General features: G+C 36.7%; 1 protein-coding gene and 1 non-coding gene across 2 annotated transcripts; both read left to right on the top strand.

Annotated features, from left to right (window-relative positions):
* The first annotated feature begins 5,241 nt into the window (after window positions 1–5,241).
* On the top strand, window positions 5,242–7,221 carry LOC110281014 (uncharacterized). Its single transcript, XM_052261656.1, has 4 exons — window positions 5,242–6,439; window positions 6,545–6,749; window positions 6,840–6,979; window positions 7,064–7,221. The coding sequence occupies exons 1-4, from the start codon at window positions 5,242–5,244 to the stop codon at window positions 7,219–7,221; spliced, it is 1,701 nt and encodes a 566-aa protein (XP_052117616.1).
* Window positions 7,222–16,575: 9,354 nt separating this feature from the next.
* Window positions 16,576–16,683, top strand: LOC127747830 (small nucleolar RNA R71). The gene has a single exon (XR_008009777.1). It is a non-coding gene; the product is annotated as a small nucleolar RNA R71 (small nucleolar RNA).
* The last annotated feature ends 3,211 nt before the right edge of the window (window positions 16,684–19,894 follow it).

Raw genomic sequence — 19,894 nt, 5'->3', positions numbered from 1 at the left:
TTCTTTTTAAGTATTTTTAATAATTTTATTTTTATTATTATTTTAGGTTCTAATTTTTTACTATTATTTATACTTAATTTTTTATTTAATTTATCATTTTTAATAGGAGCAATAATACATATTATAAAAAATTAAAATAGTAAATAGTGCACAAAAATTAGAATAATTGTTTGAATACTCTCAGTATTTTTTATTTAAAAAAATTATGAAAAAAATCAATAATAACTAACAACAAACCTAAATATACATTGAGTAAACGAATAAGCTATAATTTTTTGCTTCTAGTGAACGAGTTTTTGAGATGCAAAATCAAGTTGGCGTTTAGAGAAAAAAATTGTCAAACATCAAATAACAACGTTCAAAGCACCTAAATGCACTTTTATCCTCTTCAACGTGTTCCACAAACACACCCTGCTTGAATATCCTTGAATTAAAATATGCTTTTTTAACGTTAATTAGTGTTAATCGAAAAATATTTTCGATTAGGACAAAACGAAAAAGGTGCACGTGCAGGTATAAGTTGGGAGTTGCTCATCATGAACTCGATTTTAGATTCCTTCTTAAATCGAACAGCCTTGTCGAACAGGTATTCGAATAAGAAATCAAATAGTTGCTCGAATAAGGGATCGAACGGTTACATAAGTGGAGAAGTTGAAGGCTTTCACCACGTGAGGAATTGATGGGTAATGTTTCACTAGCAAAAGAGTGGAACGGTTACCAGGAAATACGTACGCAAGACAATATTGTGTAATTAATAATCAGTTATAGAAGTAGGTTATAAATATTAGAAAGTTTTAGGGAATAAAGGTTGGGACTTTGCTTCAGAAATTATTCACGCACTCTCACATCCCAACGACTTTCTGAGTTTGTCTCGAGTCAATTATCTGTAGTTTTTCTTCCACTTGTCTTTATTTTCCATTTAATTTTTCTGTAAACTTTATCTTTCAAGCAAATATACCTTCCAAGCAAGTTTATCTTTCAAGCTAATTTATCTTTCAAGCATTCTTTAATTTTCACGTCCAATTTATATTTCAAGCACTTTTAAGTTCCAAATCAAAATTCTTTGACCTAGTTGAAGGCACCTTACTACTTTCTTTAAATTTCAACACAATCTCTTCCAATTTCAGTTAATTTATTTTTCAAAAACTTTATTTTTTTATTCTTTAACAAATTTCGATTTATCTTTCATTTCAATATACATCTAATCGAAAATGCTTTGATGCACTTATAAAAAATGGTACCTATAAAAGAGGAGTCGATTTCACTCTTAAACTATTAGAATCGAACTATTATCGATTTGCTAAAAATCGATAAAACAATTACAAATAAAAATGCTTAACTTTTTGTTCCCTATCAGGAATCACATGCATACTAGAGTCACGTGTCGCACTCGTAAATTCGCATCGCCACCATAGCCATGTCATCATCAGAGAATTGGCATTAAAATTAAATTCTTAATAATATTGGTCAAACAAAGAAAAATAATAGTAGTCACCTAATATTATTTCTCAAAATAAAATTCATAAAAATATTGATAACTGAACAATTTTTAGTCATTTAAAGTTTTCAGTTAAGAAAAATAAAAAAGTTTGTGGCAACTAAGAAACTGAATGTTTAATTGGATACCGAGAATTATCTCAATTGTAATCATAATTAGGACCATTTTCAGTAGAAAACTCATTCTAATTTTTATTTATGACTCACCTGTCATAAAAAGTAACTCCACATCAGTTTTTGCGTCATAAACAGTAAATAGGAATTCAAAACATCTCTCTCTTCTTCATTAAGAAGAACTAACTTTAGTCCCTGTTGTGGTCCCACTTAATTAATTAATTAAAATACTTAAAATTAATATAATTAATTTTTTTCAATAATATTATTTAAATCTATAAATTTAAAAATAATTCACTATTAAAAGATATTAGTATTAAATAAATTCATATATAACAATAATACACAATATATAATTCGGGATTACACTAATTTGTAAAATTACTTAATATAAAGAAAAACATAATTAAGCTCTATAGTTGACGACAAACATTGTGAAATTGTCATGTGTTCAATCAAGTCTTCTTTCAATATTAATTATGACATAAATAATTAATATAAATCATTAATTAAATAAAAATTTAATTATTTAATCTAATTAATTGTTATAATTATTGTTAAAGGGTGAGGGAAGCTGTGAGAGAGAGAGAGAGAGTTCATGAAGGAAATTGAGAGAAGAAATGAAATCGGCATCAACTCAATCTACAATGAAAGAACTCAAGTTACTATTGGTACAGCAACAAGTTTATATAGTGCTAGTTTAATTCTAGCTAACCACTTCCAGCTGGCAATAATAATAACAAACTTAGTAACTAATTTACTTAACTTATATTCTGCTGTGTGTTGCTGTATTGTATGTATATGAGTTTGCACAAGATTTTCTATCAAGTAACACCCTCTCTCAAATTGGGAGTTGATGCGTGAGCATCTTTCCTATCTTTTTCTAGTGAATTGCATCTAATTTGTTGAGTTTAATAAAGAATTAATTATCTTTTAGCCAATATGGATGCTACTTTGAGTCTTTTGCAATTTTATTTATTTTAGGTAGCATTCGGTAAAATTTGATGGAGTTTCTGCAGCACAAGAATAAAAGGAGATGGCTGCGAGGAGTGACGCGCACGCGTGCCTGACGCGTGCGCGTGATTTGGAGGTATCCATGGCGACGCGTGTGCGTGATTGACGCGTACGCGTAACATGCGTCACGTGCAGAAAACGCAGAAAAACGCTGGGGGCGATTTCTGGGCTCTTTTGACCCAGTTTTCAGCCCAGAAAACACATATTAGAAGCTGCAGAATGGACAAAACAAGTGGTCCCCACCCATCAGTTGAAGACTTGTTAATTAATTCGAATTTAAATTCAAATCTTATTTTGAGGAAAAGATACTATTTTTAATTTTAGATAATTAGATTTTAAATTTATTAGGATTAGTTATAAATAGGAATTCAGATGTTATCAGATTGGAACTCTGTACATTTTACCAGAATCCTTATTTTCTTCTCTGAACCATGAGCAACTAATCCTTCATTGTTAAGGTTAGAAGTTCTATCTATTTGTATGGATTGATTCGTTTGATCTTTCTAATTTAATCCATGTTTTGATTTATATTTCAATAATTATTTTCGTTCTTTATTTTATGAATTTGGGTGGAACGGAAGTATGACCCATGTTCTAATTGAGTTCTTGTAAAACTTAGAAAAGCTCTTTACTTGAACAACAGCTTGAAAACATATTATCCTGAATTTCTAATTGTTTGTATTTAATGGGATACATGACATATAATCAATGTTCTTAAAATCGGTTCGAACCGGCCGGTCGAACCGTGAACCAGTCGCTGTAATGGTTCGGATAATAAGAAAAACCGCAGATTTTGAAAAACCGGACTTGAACCGACGAACCGGTCGGTTACCGGTTGGTCGAACCGAACCGGGACCCGGACGGTTTTTTAACGTTGCAGCAAAACGCCACCGTTTTGTGCTGAGGGAACCCTAATTTCCTTTTCTCCTTCGTAGCCTCCACTTCCTCGTTCCTCCAGCTTCTCAGTTCTCAACTCCAGCCTCCCACAGAACAGAACACCACCCAGTCAGCCACGACTCCAAGAGGCCCTCAACGCACTCACCGCCGTCGCACTCACTTCAACGCACTCACCTCCGTCGCGCCTTCAGCACGGTCACGCCGTCACCAGCGACGCGCCGTCAGCTCCCTGGCGCCGTTGGGTCCATCGCGCTTTCCGATACCTCGCGCAGTCAGCACCTTCCCGCCGTCAGCTCCATCGCGCGCTCAGCTCTGTCACGCCCTCAGCCACTTCGCATGTCACCTCCGTCGAGCTCTGCCTCTGAGAAAGCAATAGAGAAGCGTTGAAGCGTTGAAGCGTTGTCCTTTGAGCTCTGAGACAAAGCAACAGATTTTCTCATTTCCAGGTAATTTTTAATTTAGTTATGAACATGATTTTGTGATGCAATCCGATTCTGATGAAACTGTGCTCTGATGAACTGAACTCTGAGTCTCTACTCTCTGAAACTGTTATGAACTGATTTTGTGATTTCATTGATTCTGATGAACTGAACTCTGAGTCTTTACTCTCTGAAACTGTTATGAACTGATTTTGTGATTTCATTGATTCTGATGAAACTGTGCTCTGATGAACTGAACTCTGTGTCTCTACTCTCTGAAACTGTTATGAACTGATTTTGTGATTTCATTGATTCTGATGAATTGAACTCTGATGAACTGAACTCTGAGTCTCTACTGTCTGAAACTGTTATAAATTGATTTGTGATTTCATTGATTCTGATGAACTGTGCTCTGATGAACTGAACTCTGAGTCTCTACTCTCTGAAACTGTTATGAACTGATTTTGTGATGAAATATGAACTGATTTTGTGACATGATTGTGTGAATTCTAATTTTGTGAACAAAGAATTTTATTGAACCTGAGATGTTGTACTTGTTTGTATACTCTGATTTTGGAATTTGGATATTGTTTGTTCATTTATTGTGAACTTGAGAGTTGAGATTATTGGGTTGGATTGCTGGTAATATTTAGGTATGGAAGAAAGTATCAACCAAGACCTACCTAGGAATAATAATGCTGAAAATAATTCTACTTCGAATGAACGTTCTCTTCCTCCCGCGAGTAACGAAAATCAATCACAAACTTGTAGTGTTAGGGGGAAAACTGATCCTGCTTAGAGATACGTTGCTTTACAGAATATAAATAGAAAACCGCATTACCAATGCTTATTTTGTCTGAGTACTTTTGGGGGCGGGGGAATTAATAGAATGAAAAAGCATTTGGCGAAGATAGGTAGAGACATTAAGAAGTGTTCTAAGGTCCCGTATGATGTAGAAAAACAAATGGAAGGTTTATTGAAAGAGATTCAGAAAAGTAAAACTAGTAAAAGGAAAGTAAGTTTCAATGAAGAGGGTACCGATGAGTGTGAGGATGCAATTGATGAAGCAATAGCGCAAGAGGAACAACAAACTCCGAGTCAGTTACCAACTAAGGAGGTTGTTGGAGGCGATCCAAAAAAGAAAGCAAAAACCATTATTCCTCCTATGTTTGCACCAAGAACAACTCCGGGCAGTCAACGAAGTCTGAAAAGCGTGTTTCATAACAAAGAGGCGCTTTATGAAGTTGATAAGTGAGTGGCTAGATGGCTTTTGGATTGTAGGATTCCTTTCAATGCGGTTATGTCACCTTTTTTTCAAGATATTTTGGATGGTGTAGCTGGCTATGGGCCTGGTTATATAGGTCCTTCTTATGACTCTTTAAGGGTTAACTTATTAGCCGATCTCAAAAGGGAGTGTCAAATGGTTGTTGATAGCTATAGGTCTGCTTGGAAAGAAACTGGATATACTCTCATGGCTGATGGTTGGACAAATCAAAGGCAAAGAACGTTGATTAATTTTTTGGTTTATTGTTCGAAAGGGTTGTGCTTTGTGAAATCTGTTGATGCCTCAAGTATGGTTAAAAATGCTTCTAGCTTGTGTGACTTGTTTTCAGAGGTGATTGAATGGATTGGATTTGATAATGTTGTTCATGTAGTAACCGATAATGCTGCGAATTATGTTGCTGCTGGTAGGCTTATTAGTAAGAAATTTGAAAATATTCACTGGTCACCTTGTGCTGCTCATTGCTTGAATCTTATTCTAAAAGATATAAGCAGCATGCCACATATTTCTAGCCTTGCAACACATGCTTCGAAGATTACTGTGTTTGTATATAATCATACGGTGTTCTTGTCCTGGCTAAGACAAAAAGATAATTGGAAGGAGATTGTTCGTCCAGGTCCAACTCGTTTTGCCACTGTCTTCCTCACATTGATGAGTATCTTTGAGCGCAAATCGAAATTACAACAATTGGTTGTTGATACACATTTTACCGGACACAAATTAGGAAGGAGTGCTAATGGTAGAGCTGTGAGTGCAATTATCCTAGACAATAAATTTTGGGATGATTGTTTTACTGTATGCCAAATTGTGAGTCCGTTGATTAAATTGCTGAGGTTTGTAGCTGCCGATGATAAACCATCATTGGGAATTGTTTATGAAGGTATGCTGAGGTCAGAAAATGGAATCAAAGAAATGTTCAAGCATAGGAAGAGTGCATATCAACCTTACACAGAGATTATCAACTCAAGATGGGACAAACATTTGAAAAAAAATCTTCACGCAGCAGCCTATTTCTTGAATCCTGAGTGCTTTTTTTCTAAAAATTATAGAGAATCACCTGATGTCATGCGAGCTTTACTTGATCTTGTTACATTGCATTGCAAGGTTAATAATTTAGATTCAGTTGAGGCAATGAAAGAAATACACTTATATAGAGATCGAAAGGAAAGCTTTGATAGGCCTGAAGCTGTTCCAGCTGCAAAAAAACTTCAACCTGGTAATAATATCTGTTTGATAATAAGCTTTAGTTATTTACTTATTTTATGTTTTGGTTTCCTTAATTTGATAACTAATACTTGAGATATGGGATTGTAATTTGTAGATGAATGGTGGAGGTTGTTTGGTAGTTCTGCTCCATGTTTACAAAAAATTGCAGTTCGCATTCTTAGCCAAGCATCTGCTTCTTCAGGGTGTGAAAGGAATTGGAGTCTTTTTGATCAAATTCATACAACAAGAAGGAATAGATTGGAGCATGATAGGCTAAGTGATATTGTGTATGTTACATATAATTTGCGTCTTAAATCCAGGTAATTTATATTTCATCCTTTCATTTCATATCATTAGATTTTGTATAGCTAATATACTAGGCTTATCATATATTGTATTTAATTTGTTAGGAATGAAAGAAAAAAAAGAAAGCAAAAGTCGCAATATGATCCAATCGATATTGAAACTATTGATAAGGTTGATTTTTGGGTGACGGAAGAGGTTGTTGAAAAAGAGCCTGATCTTCCAAGTAATATTGAAGACTTGCTTCGTGAGTATTATAGTTTATTGATCAGACAATAAATTACAATAGCTTTTATCTTTGAGTTATTGATAATGTGTTATATTTTCTTAGATGAGATTGATGCTGATTTAGATCAAGGTGGTGGTGGTGGTAGTACTAGTACATTTTATGATGCACCACTTGCTTTTTCTGGTCCAAGTAGTGGAAATGAAGGTGATGAAATCAATGACGCAAATCTGCAACAAATTATGGAGGATTTTGATGGTTGATGACAAATTTGGCTCATTTTGATGCTCTAGGAAGGTCTAAGGAATTAGGGTCTAGTCACATATAGTTTGCCATGAATTAAATCTTGCATGATTAAAATAGTTAGTAAGAAAAATCAATCCGGAAAAATAGATAACTCCGAAGCCTTAACTATTTTCTCTATATTTTATTCCCAACTCATTGCTGCTTGCTTTCTGAAATTCTTAATTTACTGTTTAATGCTCTTTGAACATTCAAACACTCTTTTCTGTTTGTCTAACTAAGCCAATGACTTAACCATTGTTGCTTAGTCCATCAATTCTCATGGGATCGACCATTACTCACATAAAGTATTACTTGGTATGACCTGGTGCACCAAGTTTTTGGCACCGTTGCCAGGGATTGACTGTGATTGACAACTACTGGTTGTTTGATTTCTTAGATTAGGCGTTTTTACTTTAATTTCATTTAACTTATTTCCTTAAATTTTCAATATATATATATATATTGATTTATTTTATTTAAATTTTTTTCTTAATTTTCAAAATTAAGTTTGGTGTTCCCGTAGTAATTTTTCTCTAAAAAATATTTTTTTAAAATCCTAGTATCTTTCTTTGTTTAATTTTTGAATTTATAGTTCACTTCTTTTCATTTATTTTCGAATTTTTTTATTATTTTTTTATTCCTTTTAAAAAAAATTCTGTTCTATCTTCTTTGCTTTCCTGTTTACCACATGGTGCGTTTAATTCTTTTTAGTGTTTCTTGTTGAGGAAAAATAATGAAGAGAGATCACATGGGTTACTACTCACATCCGAGTAGTGATTCATATTATTGTGGATAGGGAAACTACCGAAATTTTGGTTGGCAAAGTCAAAACCAAAGAAACTTCAGTGCTCCATGTTCCAACTATCAAGAACCATCATCTTTCTACCCATATCAAGAGCCACCATCTCCCTATTCATACCAAGAGCCATCCTCTTTTTATACTTATCAAGAACCATCATCTCCTTCTTATTTATATCAAGAGCCATCATCTCCTTATTCATCTCAAATACCATCAGATCTTGAGCTTCTCATGAAAGAATTCTTACATGATATAAAGACGAGTGTCAAAAATGTAGAGAAACATGTACAATCAATTATCAAGTCACAGGAAGAGGAGCAAGAAAATTCCTTCCCAAGAGATATAATGCAAGATCCTATGGAAGAAAGTGAAGAAATCAATCAAAGGAGTTTATGCTCCAGTGAACTAGAGAACTTTCCATCCTCACACATGGAAGAAAAGGAAGATGCAAAAGCAAAGGAGGAAGATGCACCCACAATGGAGGAAGATGCACAACCTCCCATGCCTTTGGTAAGCAATGAAGAAGATATTGGATTAGAAGACAACTACCAAGAGGAAGAGGTTAAAATTGAGGAAGCTTGCAAAGAGGTAGAAGAATTCAACGAAGAACACAAGGGAGTGGAGCTTGCAAGATCCCTTCCAAAGCCATCATCATCCAATACAACATTCAAGTGGGTAAAATTTCTATCCTTAACCTTTACTTTCCCACTTGAATATGGGCTACTAGAGACGAATGGTCAACTTAGAGCTCTTTGTAGCATTAAGAGTAAGAGGAAGATGGTTAGTGGCAAGAGTTATCAAGCAAGGTTCAATATGGTTGCATGCTCCAAATTGAAGTGCAAGGATTGGTGTAGAGCTCAATTGAATGGGTTTAGAAGGTTGTTTGGATGTCTCTGTGAGAATTCAGATCGCTTGCCACCCGGTGGGAACAATGGTGATCCACAAGGAGACGGGTATAAAAGCAAGGTTTGGGACCCTAGGATTCATTCCCACAATCAACACTCTTGGGGCCTTGTCACTTGCTTCAACTTGCTTAAAGGCGTTATGCGCCTAGTTTGGGATCCCGGTAGCCATTGGAATTACAAACATTGGTGGAGATTCTTAGATCAGTACAAGCACAAGCCACCATGACAAGGAGCTCACCACATGTCCAACTTAAGGACTTTAACTAAAAGTGCTTGGTGGGAGACAACCCACCATGGTATGATCGTTTCTTTTCATTCTTAGTTGTTTTTCGTAGTAGTAGTTTTCTTACTTATTTGATTTTTATTGAGTTCTTACTAATTTTCTGATCATGCAGCTATTTTAGAACAGGAACTGGATAAAAAAAAAAGAAGAGCACCCGACGCACAAGCGTCGCTAACGCATACGCGTCAGATGGGTGTGCGTGAAAAATAAAAATAAACAGAGAGTTGCACGGGAGTGGTGCAGGAATGATGCCTGGCGCACAAACATGACCGTGCGTACGCGTACCCAATGCGTGTGCGTCGTTTGCAATTATCGCTATCCACGCGTGCGCGTCATTGACACGAACGCGTGACCTGCAAAACTGACGTAAAGGAGTGTTTGGACAGAGAGTTGTGCTGCCTTGGGGCTGGAAGCGTGTTAGAGGCACAAATTTACTCACGCGTGTGTAGCATTTACACAAATGGCCATCCACGCGTGCGCGTGCATAACGCGCAGGCGTCGATTGAAAATCTGGATTCCCAAGCCATGCGAACAGAGAGTTGTGCGTACGCGCGGTTGCCTTTGCGCGAATCGCGCAAAATCCAGGGCACGCGGACGCGTGCCTGACGCTAACGCGTCATTAAGAAAATTTCCGCAACCCACGCGTACACGTGCTGAACGCGTACGCGTCGCCTTCGCCGCACAACTACACTTGTTTGCCGCGCAGTTTTCACTTTTCTTTCTCTCTCTCCCAATCCTAATTCTCTCTTGTTCTTTTATCTTTATATTTTTCTTTCCTCTCACTATTTGTTTTTATTTTCAGTACTTCTTTGCTTGAGGGCAAGCAAACCTTTAAGTTTAGTGTTGACGCTTCGCTTAAGGATTTTCTGTTTATTCCTATGGCACCAAAAGGGACGCGAATTGGTGCACGAAATTGTGATCATCAACAATGGCGCCAAAGACTTGGAGCTCTCAAACGTGAATCACACTTTGTCACAACTTCGCACAACTAACCAACAAGTGCACTGGATCGTCCAAGTAATACTTTATGTGAGTAAGGGTCGATCCCACAGAGATTGTTGGTATGAAGCAAGCTATGGTCATCTTATAAATCTCAGTCAGGCAGATTCTAATGGTTATAATGGTTTTCGAATATAAAGATAAATAAAGCATAAAATAAAGATAGAAATACTTATGTAATTCATTGGTGGGAATTTCAGATAAGCGCATGAAGATACTGTGTTCCTTTTTGAATCTCTGCTTTCCTACTGCTTTCATCCAATCATTCTGACTCCTTTCCATGGCAAGCTGTATGTTCGGGTTTCACCGTTGTCAATGGCTACCTCCCATCCTCTCAGTGAAAATGGTCTAAATGCTCTATCACAGCACGGCTAATCATCTGTCGGTTCTTGATCATGTCGGAATAGGATCCATTGATCCTTTTGCGTCTATCACTACACCCAACACTCGCGAGTTTGAAGCTCGTCACAGTCATTCAATCCCTGAATCCTACTTGGAATACCACAGACAAGGTTTAGACTTTCCAAATTCTCAAGAATGCTGCCAATGGATTCTAGCTTATACCACGAAGACTCTGATTAAGGAATCCAAGAGATACACACTCTAGCTCTCGCTTGTAGAACGGAAGTGGTTGTCAGGCACGCGTTCGTAAGGACGGATGATGATGAGTGTCACGGATCATCACATCTATCAGGTTGAAGTACGAGTGATATCTTAGAACAAGAATAAGCTTGAATTGAATAGAAAAACAATAGTAATTGCATTAACACTCGAGGTACAGCATAGCTCCACACCTTAATCTATGGTGTGTAGAAACTCTACCGTTGAAAATACATAAGAACAAGGTCTAGGCATGGCCGAATGGCCAGCCTCCCCAAAAGTCTAAGATAGCATAAAACTGATCAAAGATCTGGTCAAAGACGAAAATACAATAGTAAAAAGTCCTATTTATACTAAACTAGTTACTAGGATTTACAGAAATAAGTCTTAGTGCAGAAATCCACTTCCGGGGCCTACTTTGGTATGTGCTTGGGTTGAGCTTGAGCTTTACACGTGCAGAGGCTTCTCTTGGAGTTAAACACCAAGTTGTAACGTGTTTTTGGCTTTTAACTCTGGTTTGTGACGTGTTTCTGGCGTTTTACTCCAGAATGCAGCATGTAGTTGGCGTTGAACGCCAGTTTGCATCATCTAAACTCGAATAAAGTATAGACTATTATATATTGCTGGAAAGCCCTGGACGTCTACTTTCTAACGCAATTAAGAGCGTGCCATTCGAAGTTTTGTAGCTCCAAAAAATCCATTTCGAGTGCAGGGAGGTCAGAATCCAATAGCATCAGCAGTCCTTTTTCAGCCTGAATCAGATTCTTGCTCAGGTCCCTCAATTTCAGTTAGAAAATACCTGAAATCACAAAAAAACACACAAACTCATAGTAAAGTCCAGAAATATGAATTTTGCATAAAAAATAATAAAAACATCCCTAAAAGTAGATAGATTCTACTAAAAACTACCTAAAAACAATGCCAAAAGTGTATAAATTATCCGCTCATCACAACACCAAACTTAAATTGTTGCTTGTCTCCAAGCAACTAAAAATCAAATAGGATAAAAAGAAGAGAATATACTATAAATCCCAAAATATCAATGAATATTAGTTCTAACTAGATGAACGGGACTTGTAGCTTTTTGCTTCTGAACAGTTTTGGCATCTCACTTTATCCTTTGAAGTTTAGAATGATTGGAATCCATAGGAACTCAGAGTTCAGATAGTGTTATTGATTCTCCTAGTTAAGTATGTTGATTCTTGAACACAGCTACTTTTATAAGTCTTGGCCGTGGCCCTAAGCACTTTGTTTTCCAGTATTACCACCGGATATATAAATGCCACAGACACATGACTGGGTGAACCTTTTCAGATTGTGACTCAGCTTTGCTAAAGTCCCTAGTTAGAGGTGTCCAGAGCTCTTAAGCACACTCTTTTTGCTTTAGATCATGACTTTAACCACTCAGTCTCAAGCTTTTCACTTGGACCTTCATGCCACAAGCACATGGTTAGGGACAGCTTGATTTAGCCGCTTAGGCCTGGATTTTATTTCTTTGGGCCCTCCTATCAATTGATGCTCAAAGCCTTGGATCCTTTTTACCCTTGCCTTTTGGTTTTAAGGGCTATTGGCTTTTTCTGCTTGCTTTTTCTTTTTCTTTCTTTCTCTTTTTTTTTCTTCGCAAGCTTTGTTCTTTTTCACTGCTTTTTCTTGCTTTAAGAATCAATTTTATGATTTTTCAGATCATCAATAACATTTCTCTTTTTCATCATTCTTTCAAGAGCCAACAATTTTAACATTCATAAACAACAGGATAAAAAATATGCACTGTTTAAGCATTCATTCAGAAAACGAAAAGTATTGTCACCACATTAATATAATTAAACCAATTTCAAGGATGAATTCGAAACTCATGTACTTTTTGTTCTTTTGTATTAAAAACATTTTTCATTCAAGAAAGGTGAAGGATTCATGGAATTATTCATAGCCTTAAGACATAGTTACTAAATACTAATGATCATGTAATAAAGACACAAACATAGGCAAACATGAAGCTCAAAAATCGAAAAACAGAAAAATAAGAGCAAGGAGATTAATGAATGAGTCCACCTTAGTAAGGGTAGCGTCTTCCTCTTGAAGAACCAGAGGTGCTCTTGAGCTCCTCTATGTCTCTTTCTTGCCTCTGTTACTTGATCCCTAGTGATTTTGGTGCTCCTATCCTTAGTTGCTCCCAATAATTGTGTAGAGGAAAATGTATCCCTTAAGGCATCTCAGGAATCTCTTGATGATGAGCTTCCTCATGCGTCTCTTGAGATCCATGAATAGGCTCTCTTGTTTGCTCCATCCTCTTCTTAGTGATGGGCTTGTCCTCTTCAATGAGGATATCTCCTTCTATGACAACTCCAGCTAAGTTGCATAGATGGCAAATGTGATGAGAAAAAGCTAGCCATGCCAAGGTGGAGGGCTTTTCGGCTACTTTGTAGAGTTCTAGAGGGATGACTTCATGAACTTCTACTTCCTCTCCAATCATGATGCTATGGATCATGATGTCCTGATCCACAGTTACTTCGGATCGGTTGCTAGTGGGGATGATGGAGCGTTGGATGAACTCCAACCATCCTCTAGCCACAGGCTTAAGGTCCAGTCTTCTCAATTGAACCGGCTTGTCTTTTGAATCTCTTTTCCATTGAGCTCCTTCCACACATATATCCATGAGGACTTGGTCCAACCTTTGATCAAAGTTGACCCTTCTAGTGTAGGGGCGTGCGTCTTCTTGCATCATAGGCAAGTTGAACGCCAACCTTACGTTCTCTGGACTGAAATCTAAGTATTTCCCCCGAACCATTGTAAGCCAATTCTTTGGGTTTCGGTTCATGCTTTGATCATGGTTCCTAGTGATCCATGCATTGGCAAAGAACTCTTGAACCATTAAGATTCTGACTTGTTGAATGGGGTTGGTAAGAACTTCCCAACCTCTTCTTTGGATCTCATGTCAGATCTCCAGATACTCATTTTTCTTGAGCATGAAAGGGACCTCAGGGATCACCCTCTTCTTGGCCACAACTTCATAGAAGTGGTCTTAATGGACCTTTGAGATGAATCTCTCCATCTTCCATGACTCAGAGGTGGAAGCTTTTGTCTTCTCTTTCCCCTTTCTAGATGTTTCTCCGGTCTTAGGTGCCATAAATGGTTATGGAAAAACAAAAAAGCTATGCTTTTACCATACCAAACTTAGAATGTTGCTCATCCTTGAGTAAAAGAAGAAAGAATAGAAGAAGAAGAAGAAGAAGATATGGAGGAGAGGGAGAGAGATGTGGGTTTCGGCCAAGGGGGGTAAGAGAGGGTTGTGTTGTGTGAGAATGAAGAAGGATGGAGGGGTTTATATAGTGGAGGGAGAGGGGTGTGGGTTCGGTCATTTAGGGTGGGTTTGGGTGGGAAAGAGATTTTGAATTTGTAGGTGGGATTTATGGGGAAGAGTGGATGGATGTGATTGGTGAAGGGGTAATGGGAAAGAGAGATTGAGGTGATCGGTGAAGGGTATAGTGTTATTGGATTGTGTGAAGAAGAGAGAAGTGGGGTAGGTAGGGATCCTGTAGGGTCCATAGATCCTGAGGTGTCAAGAATTTCTCATCCCTACACCTTTTAGGCGTGTAAAATGCCCTTTGTATGCAATCCTGGTGCTTAACGCCAGAATGATGCTTGTTTCTGGCATTAAATGCCCAGATGTAGCCTGTTTCTGGCACTTAACGCTAGCCTGATGCTTGTTTCTGGCGTTAAATGCCAACTTGGTGCTTGTTTCTGGCGTTAAACGCCAGACAGAAGCTTGTTTCTGGCGTTTAAACGCCAGAAAGCTCTTCCTCTAGGGTGTGTTTTTTCTTCTGCTATTTTTGATTCTGTTTTTAATTTTTGCAATTGTTTTGTGACTCCACATGATCATAAACCTAATAAAACATAAAAGAACAATATAAATATAGATAAATAAAAATTGGGTTGCCTCCCAATAAGTGCTTCTTTAATGTCAATAGCTTGACAGTGAGCTCTCATAGAGCTTCACATATGTTCAGAGCATTGTTGAGACCTTCCAACACCAAACTTAGAGTTTGGATGTGGGGGTTAAACACCAAACTTAGAGTTTGGTTGTGGCCTCCCAACACCAAACTTAGAGTTTGATTGTGGGGGCTTTGTTTGACTCTGTATTGAGAGAAACTTATCGTGCCTCTTTCCCATGTTTACAGAAGGATAACCTTGAGCTTTAAACACAAGGTAGTCCCCATTCATTTGAAGGACTAGTTCACCTCTGTCAACATCAATCACAGCTTTTTCTGTGGCTAGGAAGGGTCTTCCAAGAATGATGGATTCATTCTCATCCTTCCCAGGGTCTAAGATTATGAAATCAGCAGGGATGTAAAGGCCTTCAACCTTTACCAACACGTCTTCTACCAATCCATAAGCTTGTTTTATTGACTTGTCTGCCATCTCTAATGAGATTCTTGCAGCTTGTACCTCAAAGATCCCCAATTTCTCCATTACAGAGAGTGGCATAAGATTTATACTTGACCCCAGGTTACATAGAACCTTCTCAAAGGTCATGGTGCCTATGGTACAGGGTATTAAGAATTTACCAGGATCTTGTTTCTTTTGAGGTAAAGTTTGCTGAACCCATGTATTTAGTTCACTAATGAGCAAGGGAGGTTCATCTTCCCAAGTCTCATTACCAAACAACTTGGCATTTAGTTTCATGATGGCTCCTAGATATTGAGCAACTTGCTCTTCAGTTACATCTTCATCCTCTTCAGAGGAAGAATAATTCTCAGAGCTCATGAATGGAAAAAGGAGGTTCAATGGAATCTCTATGGTCTCTAGGTGAGCCTCAGATTCCTTAGGTTCCTCAGTTTGGAACTCCTTTTTGTTCAGAGGACGTCCCAGGAGGTCTTCCTCACTGGGATTCACGTCCTTCTCCTCCTTTGTGCATTCGGCCATATTGATTATATCAATGGCCTTGCACTCTTTTTTTGGATTCTCTTCTGTATTGCTTGGGAGAGTACTAGGAAGAGTTTCAGTGATTTTCTTACTCAGCTGACCCACTTGTGCCTCCAAATTTCTAATGGAGGACCTTGTTTCACTCATAAAACTTAAAGTGGCCTTAGATAGATCAGAGACTATGTTTGCTAAGCTAGAGGGGCTCTGCTCTGAATTCTCTGTCTGTTGCTGAGAAGATGATGGAAAAGGCTTGCTATTGCTAAACCTGTTTCTTCCACCATTATTAAAGCCTTGTTGAGGTTTTTGTTGATCTTTCCATGAGAAATTTGGATGATTTCTCCATGAGAAATTATAGGTGTTTCCATAGGGTTCACCCATGTAATTCACCTCTGCCATTGCAGGGTTCTCAGGATCATAAGCTTCTTCTTCAGAAGATGCCTCTTTAGTACTGTTGGATGCATTTTGCCATCCATTCAGACTCTGAGAAATCAATGTTGACTTGCTCTTTAGTACTGTTAGATGCATTTTGCCATCCATTCAGACTCTGAGAAATCATGTTGACTTGCTGAGTCAACATTTTGTTCTGAGCCAATATGGCATTCAGAGTATCAATTTCAAGAACTCCCCTCTTCTGAGGCGTCCCATTACTCATAGGGTTCCTCTCAGAGGTGTACATGAATTGGTTATTTGCAACCATGTCAATGAGTTCTTAAGCTTCTACAGGCATTTTCTTTAGGTGAATGGATCCACCTGCAGAATGGTCCAGTGACATCTTAGAGAACTCAGATAGACCATCATAGAATATATCCAAAATGGTCCACTCTGAAAGCGTGTCAGAAGGACACTTTTTGGTCAACTGCTTGTATCTTTCCTAAGCTTCATAGAGGGATTCACCATCTTTTTGCTTGAAGGTATGAATATCCACTCTAAGCTTGCTCAGCTTTTGAGGAGGAAAGAACTTGCCAAGAAGGCCGTGACCAGCTTATCCCAAGAGTCCAGGCTATCTTTAGGTTGTGAGTCCAACCATGTTCTAGCTCTGTCTCTTACAGCAAAGGGGAAAAGCATGAGTCTGTAGACTTTAGGATCTACTCCATTAGTTTTAATAGTATCACAAATCTGCAAGAACTCAGTTAAAAACTGATAGAAATCTTCCGATGGAAGTCCATGGAACTTGTAGTTCTGTTGCATTAGAGCAACTAGTTGAGGCTTTAGCTCAAAATTGTTTGCTCCAATGACAGGGATTGAGATGCTTCTTCCATAAAAATTGGAAGTAAGTGTAGTATAATCACCAAGCATCCTCCTTGCGTTATTGTTGTTGTTATTATTTTCGGCTGCCATCTCCTCTTCTTTTTCGAAAATTTCTGTAAGGTTTTCTCTGGATTGTTGTATTTTAGCTTCTCTTAGTTTCTTCTTCAGAGTCCTTTCAGGTTCAGGATCTACTTCAACAAGAATGTTCTTGTCCTTGCTCCTGCTCATATGAAAAAGAAGGGAACAGAAAATAATAATAGGGATCCTCTTTACCACAGTAAAGAGATTTCTTTATGTGAGTAGAAGAAGAAAATAATAGAAGAAGGAGAAGAGAAAAATTCAAACACAGAGAGGAAGAGAGGATTTGAATTTCAATATGAAGAGAAGTGTTAGTAAATAAATAAATAAATAGAAAGAGATGAGAGAGAAGAGAATTTTGAAAATTATTTTTGAAAAAAAGGTTAGTGATTTTCGAAAATTAAGAGAAGAAATAAAATTAAAATTAAAATTTGAAAAAATTAGTTAATTAAAAGAATTTTGGAAAAGAGGAAGGAATTTTCAAAAATTAGCGAGAGAAAAGTAGTTAGGTGATTTTGAAAAAGATAAGAAACAAACAAAAAGTCAATTAGTTAGTTGAAAAAGATTTGAAAATCAATTTTGAAAAGATAAGAAGTTAGAAAAGATTTTTGAAACTGATTTTGAAAAAGATATAATTTGAAAAAGATATGATTAAAAGATATGATTGAAAAGATATTTTGAAAAAGATTTGAAAAGAAAATTAAAAGGATTTGATTTTTTAAAATTAAAATTGATTACTTGACTAAAAATAAACTACAATATATGATCCTAAAATTTAAAGATTGAACCTTTCTTAACAAGAAAGTAACAAACTTCAAATTTTTGAATTAATTACATTAATTGTTAGTAAAGTTTTCGAAAATTATGAAATAAAATTAAGAAAAAGATTTTGAAAATCAATTTTAAAAAATTTTCAAAAATACAAAAGAAAAATGAAAAAAAAGATTTTTGAAAAAGAATTTGATAAGATAAGATTTTTAAAAATGAAATCTTGACTTGACTAACAAGAAACAACTTATTTTAAAAATTTTTGACTAAGTCAACCCAAAGATTTCAAAAATTATGAGTAAAACAAGGAAAAGATATTTTTTTATTTTTTTGAATTTTTAATGATGAGAGAGAAAAACATAAAAATGACTCACAACATGAAAAATTAAGATCAAAACAAAGAAAATATGCAAGAACACTATGAATGTCAAGATGAACACCAAGAACACTTTGAAGATCAAGATGAACATCAATACTTATTTTTGAAAAATTTTCAAGAAAAGAAACACATGCAAGACCCAAACATAGAAATTTTTCATGTTTAGACACTATGAATGTAAAAATGCATATGAAAAACAACAAAAGACACAAAACAAGAAAATATGAAGATCAAGCAAGAAGACTTGTCAAGAACAACTTGAAGATCATAAAGAACACATGCATGAATTTTCGAAAAATGCACAAATTTTTAAAGACATGCAATTGACACCAAACTTAAAAATTGACACTAGACTCAAACAAAAAAACACAAAATATTTTTTATTTTTATGATTTTATAATTTTTTGGATTTTTCGAAAATTTATTTTTGGAAAACCGAAAACAAATAAAAAATTTTGAAAGATTTTTAAAAACTTTTTGAAAAGAAAATTACCTAATCTGAGCAACAAGATGAACCGTCAGTTGTCCAAACTCAAACAATCCCCGGCAACGGCGCCAAAAACTTGGTGCACGAAATTGTGATCATCAACAATGGCGCCAAAGACTTGGAGCTCTCAAACGTGAATCACACTTTGCCACAACTTCGCACAACTAACCAACAAGTGCACTGGGTCTTCCAAGTAATACCTTACGTGAGTAAGGGTCGATCCCACAGAGATTGTTGGTATGAAGCAAGCTATGATCATCTTGTAAATCTCAGTCAGGTGGATTCTAATGGTTATAATTGTTTTCGAATATAAAGATAAATAAAGCATAAAATAAAGATAGAAATACTTATGTAATTCATTGGTGGGAATTTCAGATAAGCGCATGAAGATACTGTGTTCCTTTTTGAATCTCTGCTTTTCTGCTGCTTTCATCCAATCATTCTTACTCCTTTCCATGGCAAGTTGTATGTTTGGGTTTCACCGTTGTCAATGGCTACCTCCCATCCTCTCAGTGAAAATGGTCCAAATGCTCTGTCACAGCACGACTAATCATCTGTCGGTTCTCGATCATGTAGGAATAGGATCCATTGATCCTTTTGCGTCTGTCACTACGCCCAACACTCGCGAGTTTGAAGCTTGTCATAGTCATTCAATCCCTGAATCCTACTCGGAACACCACAGACAAGGTTTGGACTTTTTGGATTCTCAAGAATGCTGCCAATGGATTCTAGCTTATACCACGAAGACTCTGATTAAGGAATCCAAGAGATACACACTCTAGCTCTCGCTTATAGAACGGAAGTGGTTGTCAAGCACACGTTCATAAGGACGGATGATGATGAGTGTCACGGATCATCACATCCATCAGGTTGAAGTACGAATGATATCTTAGAACAAGAATAAGCTTGAATTGAATAGAAGAACAATAGTAATTGCATTAATACTCGAGGTACAGCAGAGCTCCACACCTTAATCTATGGTGTGTAGAAACTCCACCGTTGAAAATACATAAGAACAAGGTCTAGGCATGGCCGAATGGCCAGCCTCCCCAAAAGTCTATGATAGCATAAAACTGATCAAAGATCTGGTCAAAGACGAAAATACAATAGTAAAAAGTCCTATTTATACTAGACTAGTTACTAGGGTTTATAGAAATAAGTCTTAGTGCAGAAATCCACTTTCGG

This window comes from Arachis duranensis, chromosome 5, assembly GCF_000817695.3.
Source record: "Arachis duranensis cultivar V14167 chromosome 5, aradu.V14167.gnm2.J7QH, whole genome shotgun sequence".
Classification (NCBI taxonomy): Eukaryota; Viridiplantae; Streptophyta; class Magnoliopsida; order Fabales; family Fabaceae; genus Arachis; species Arachis duranensis.
The sequence above is the reverse complement of the archived record's forward strand: the minus strand, read 5'-3'. Positions and strand labels throughout refer to the sequence as shown.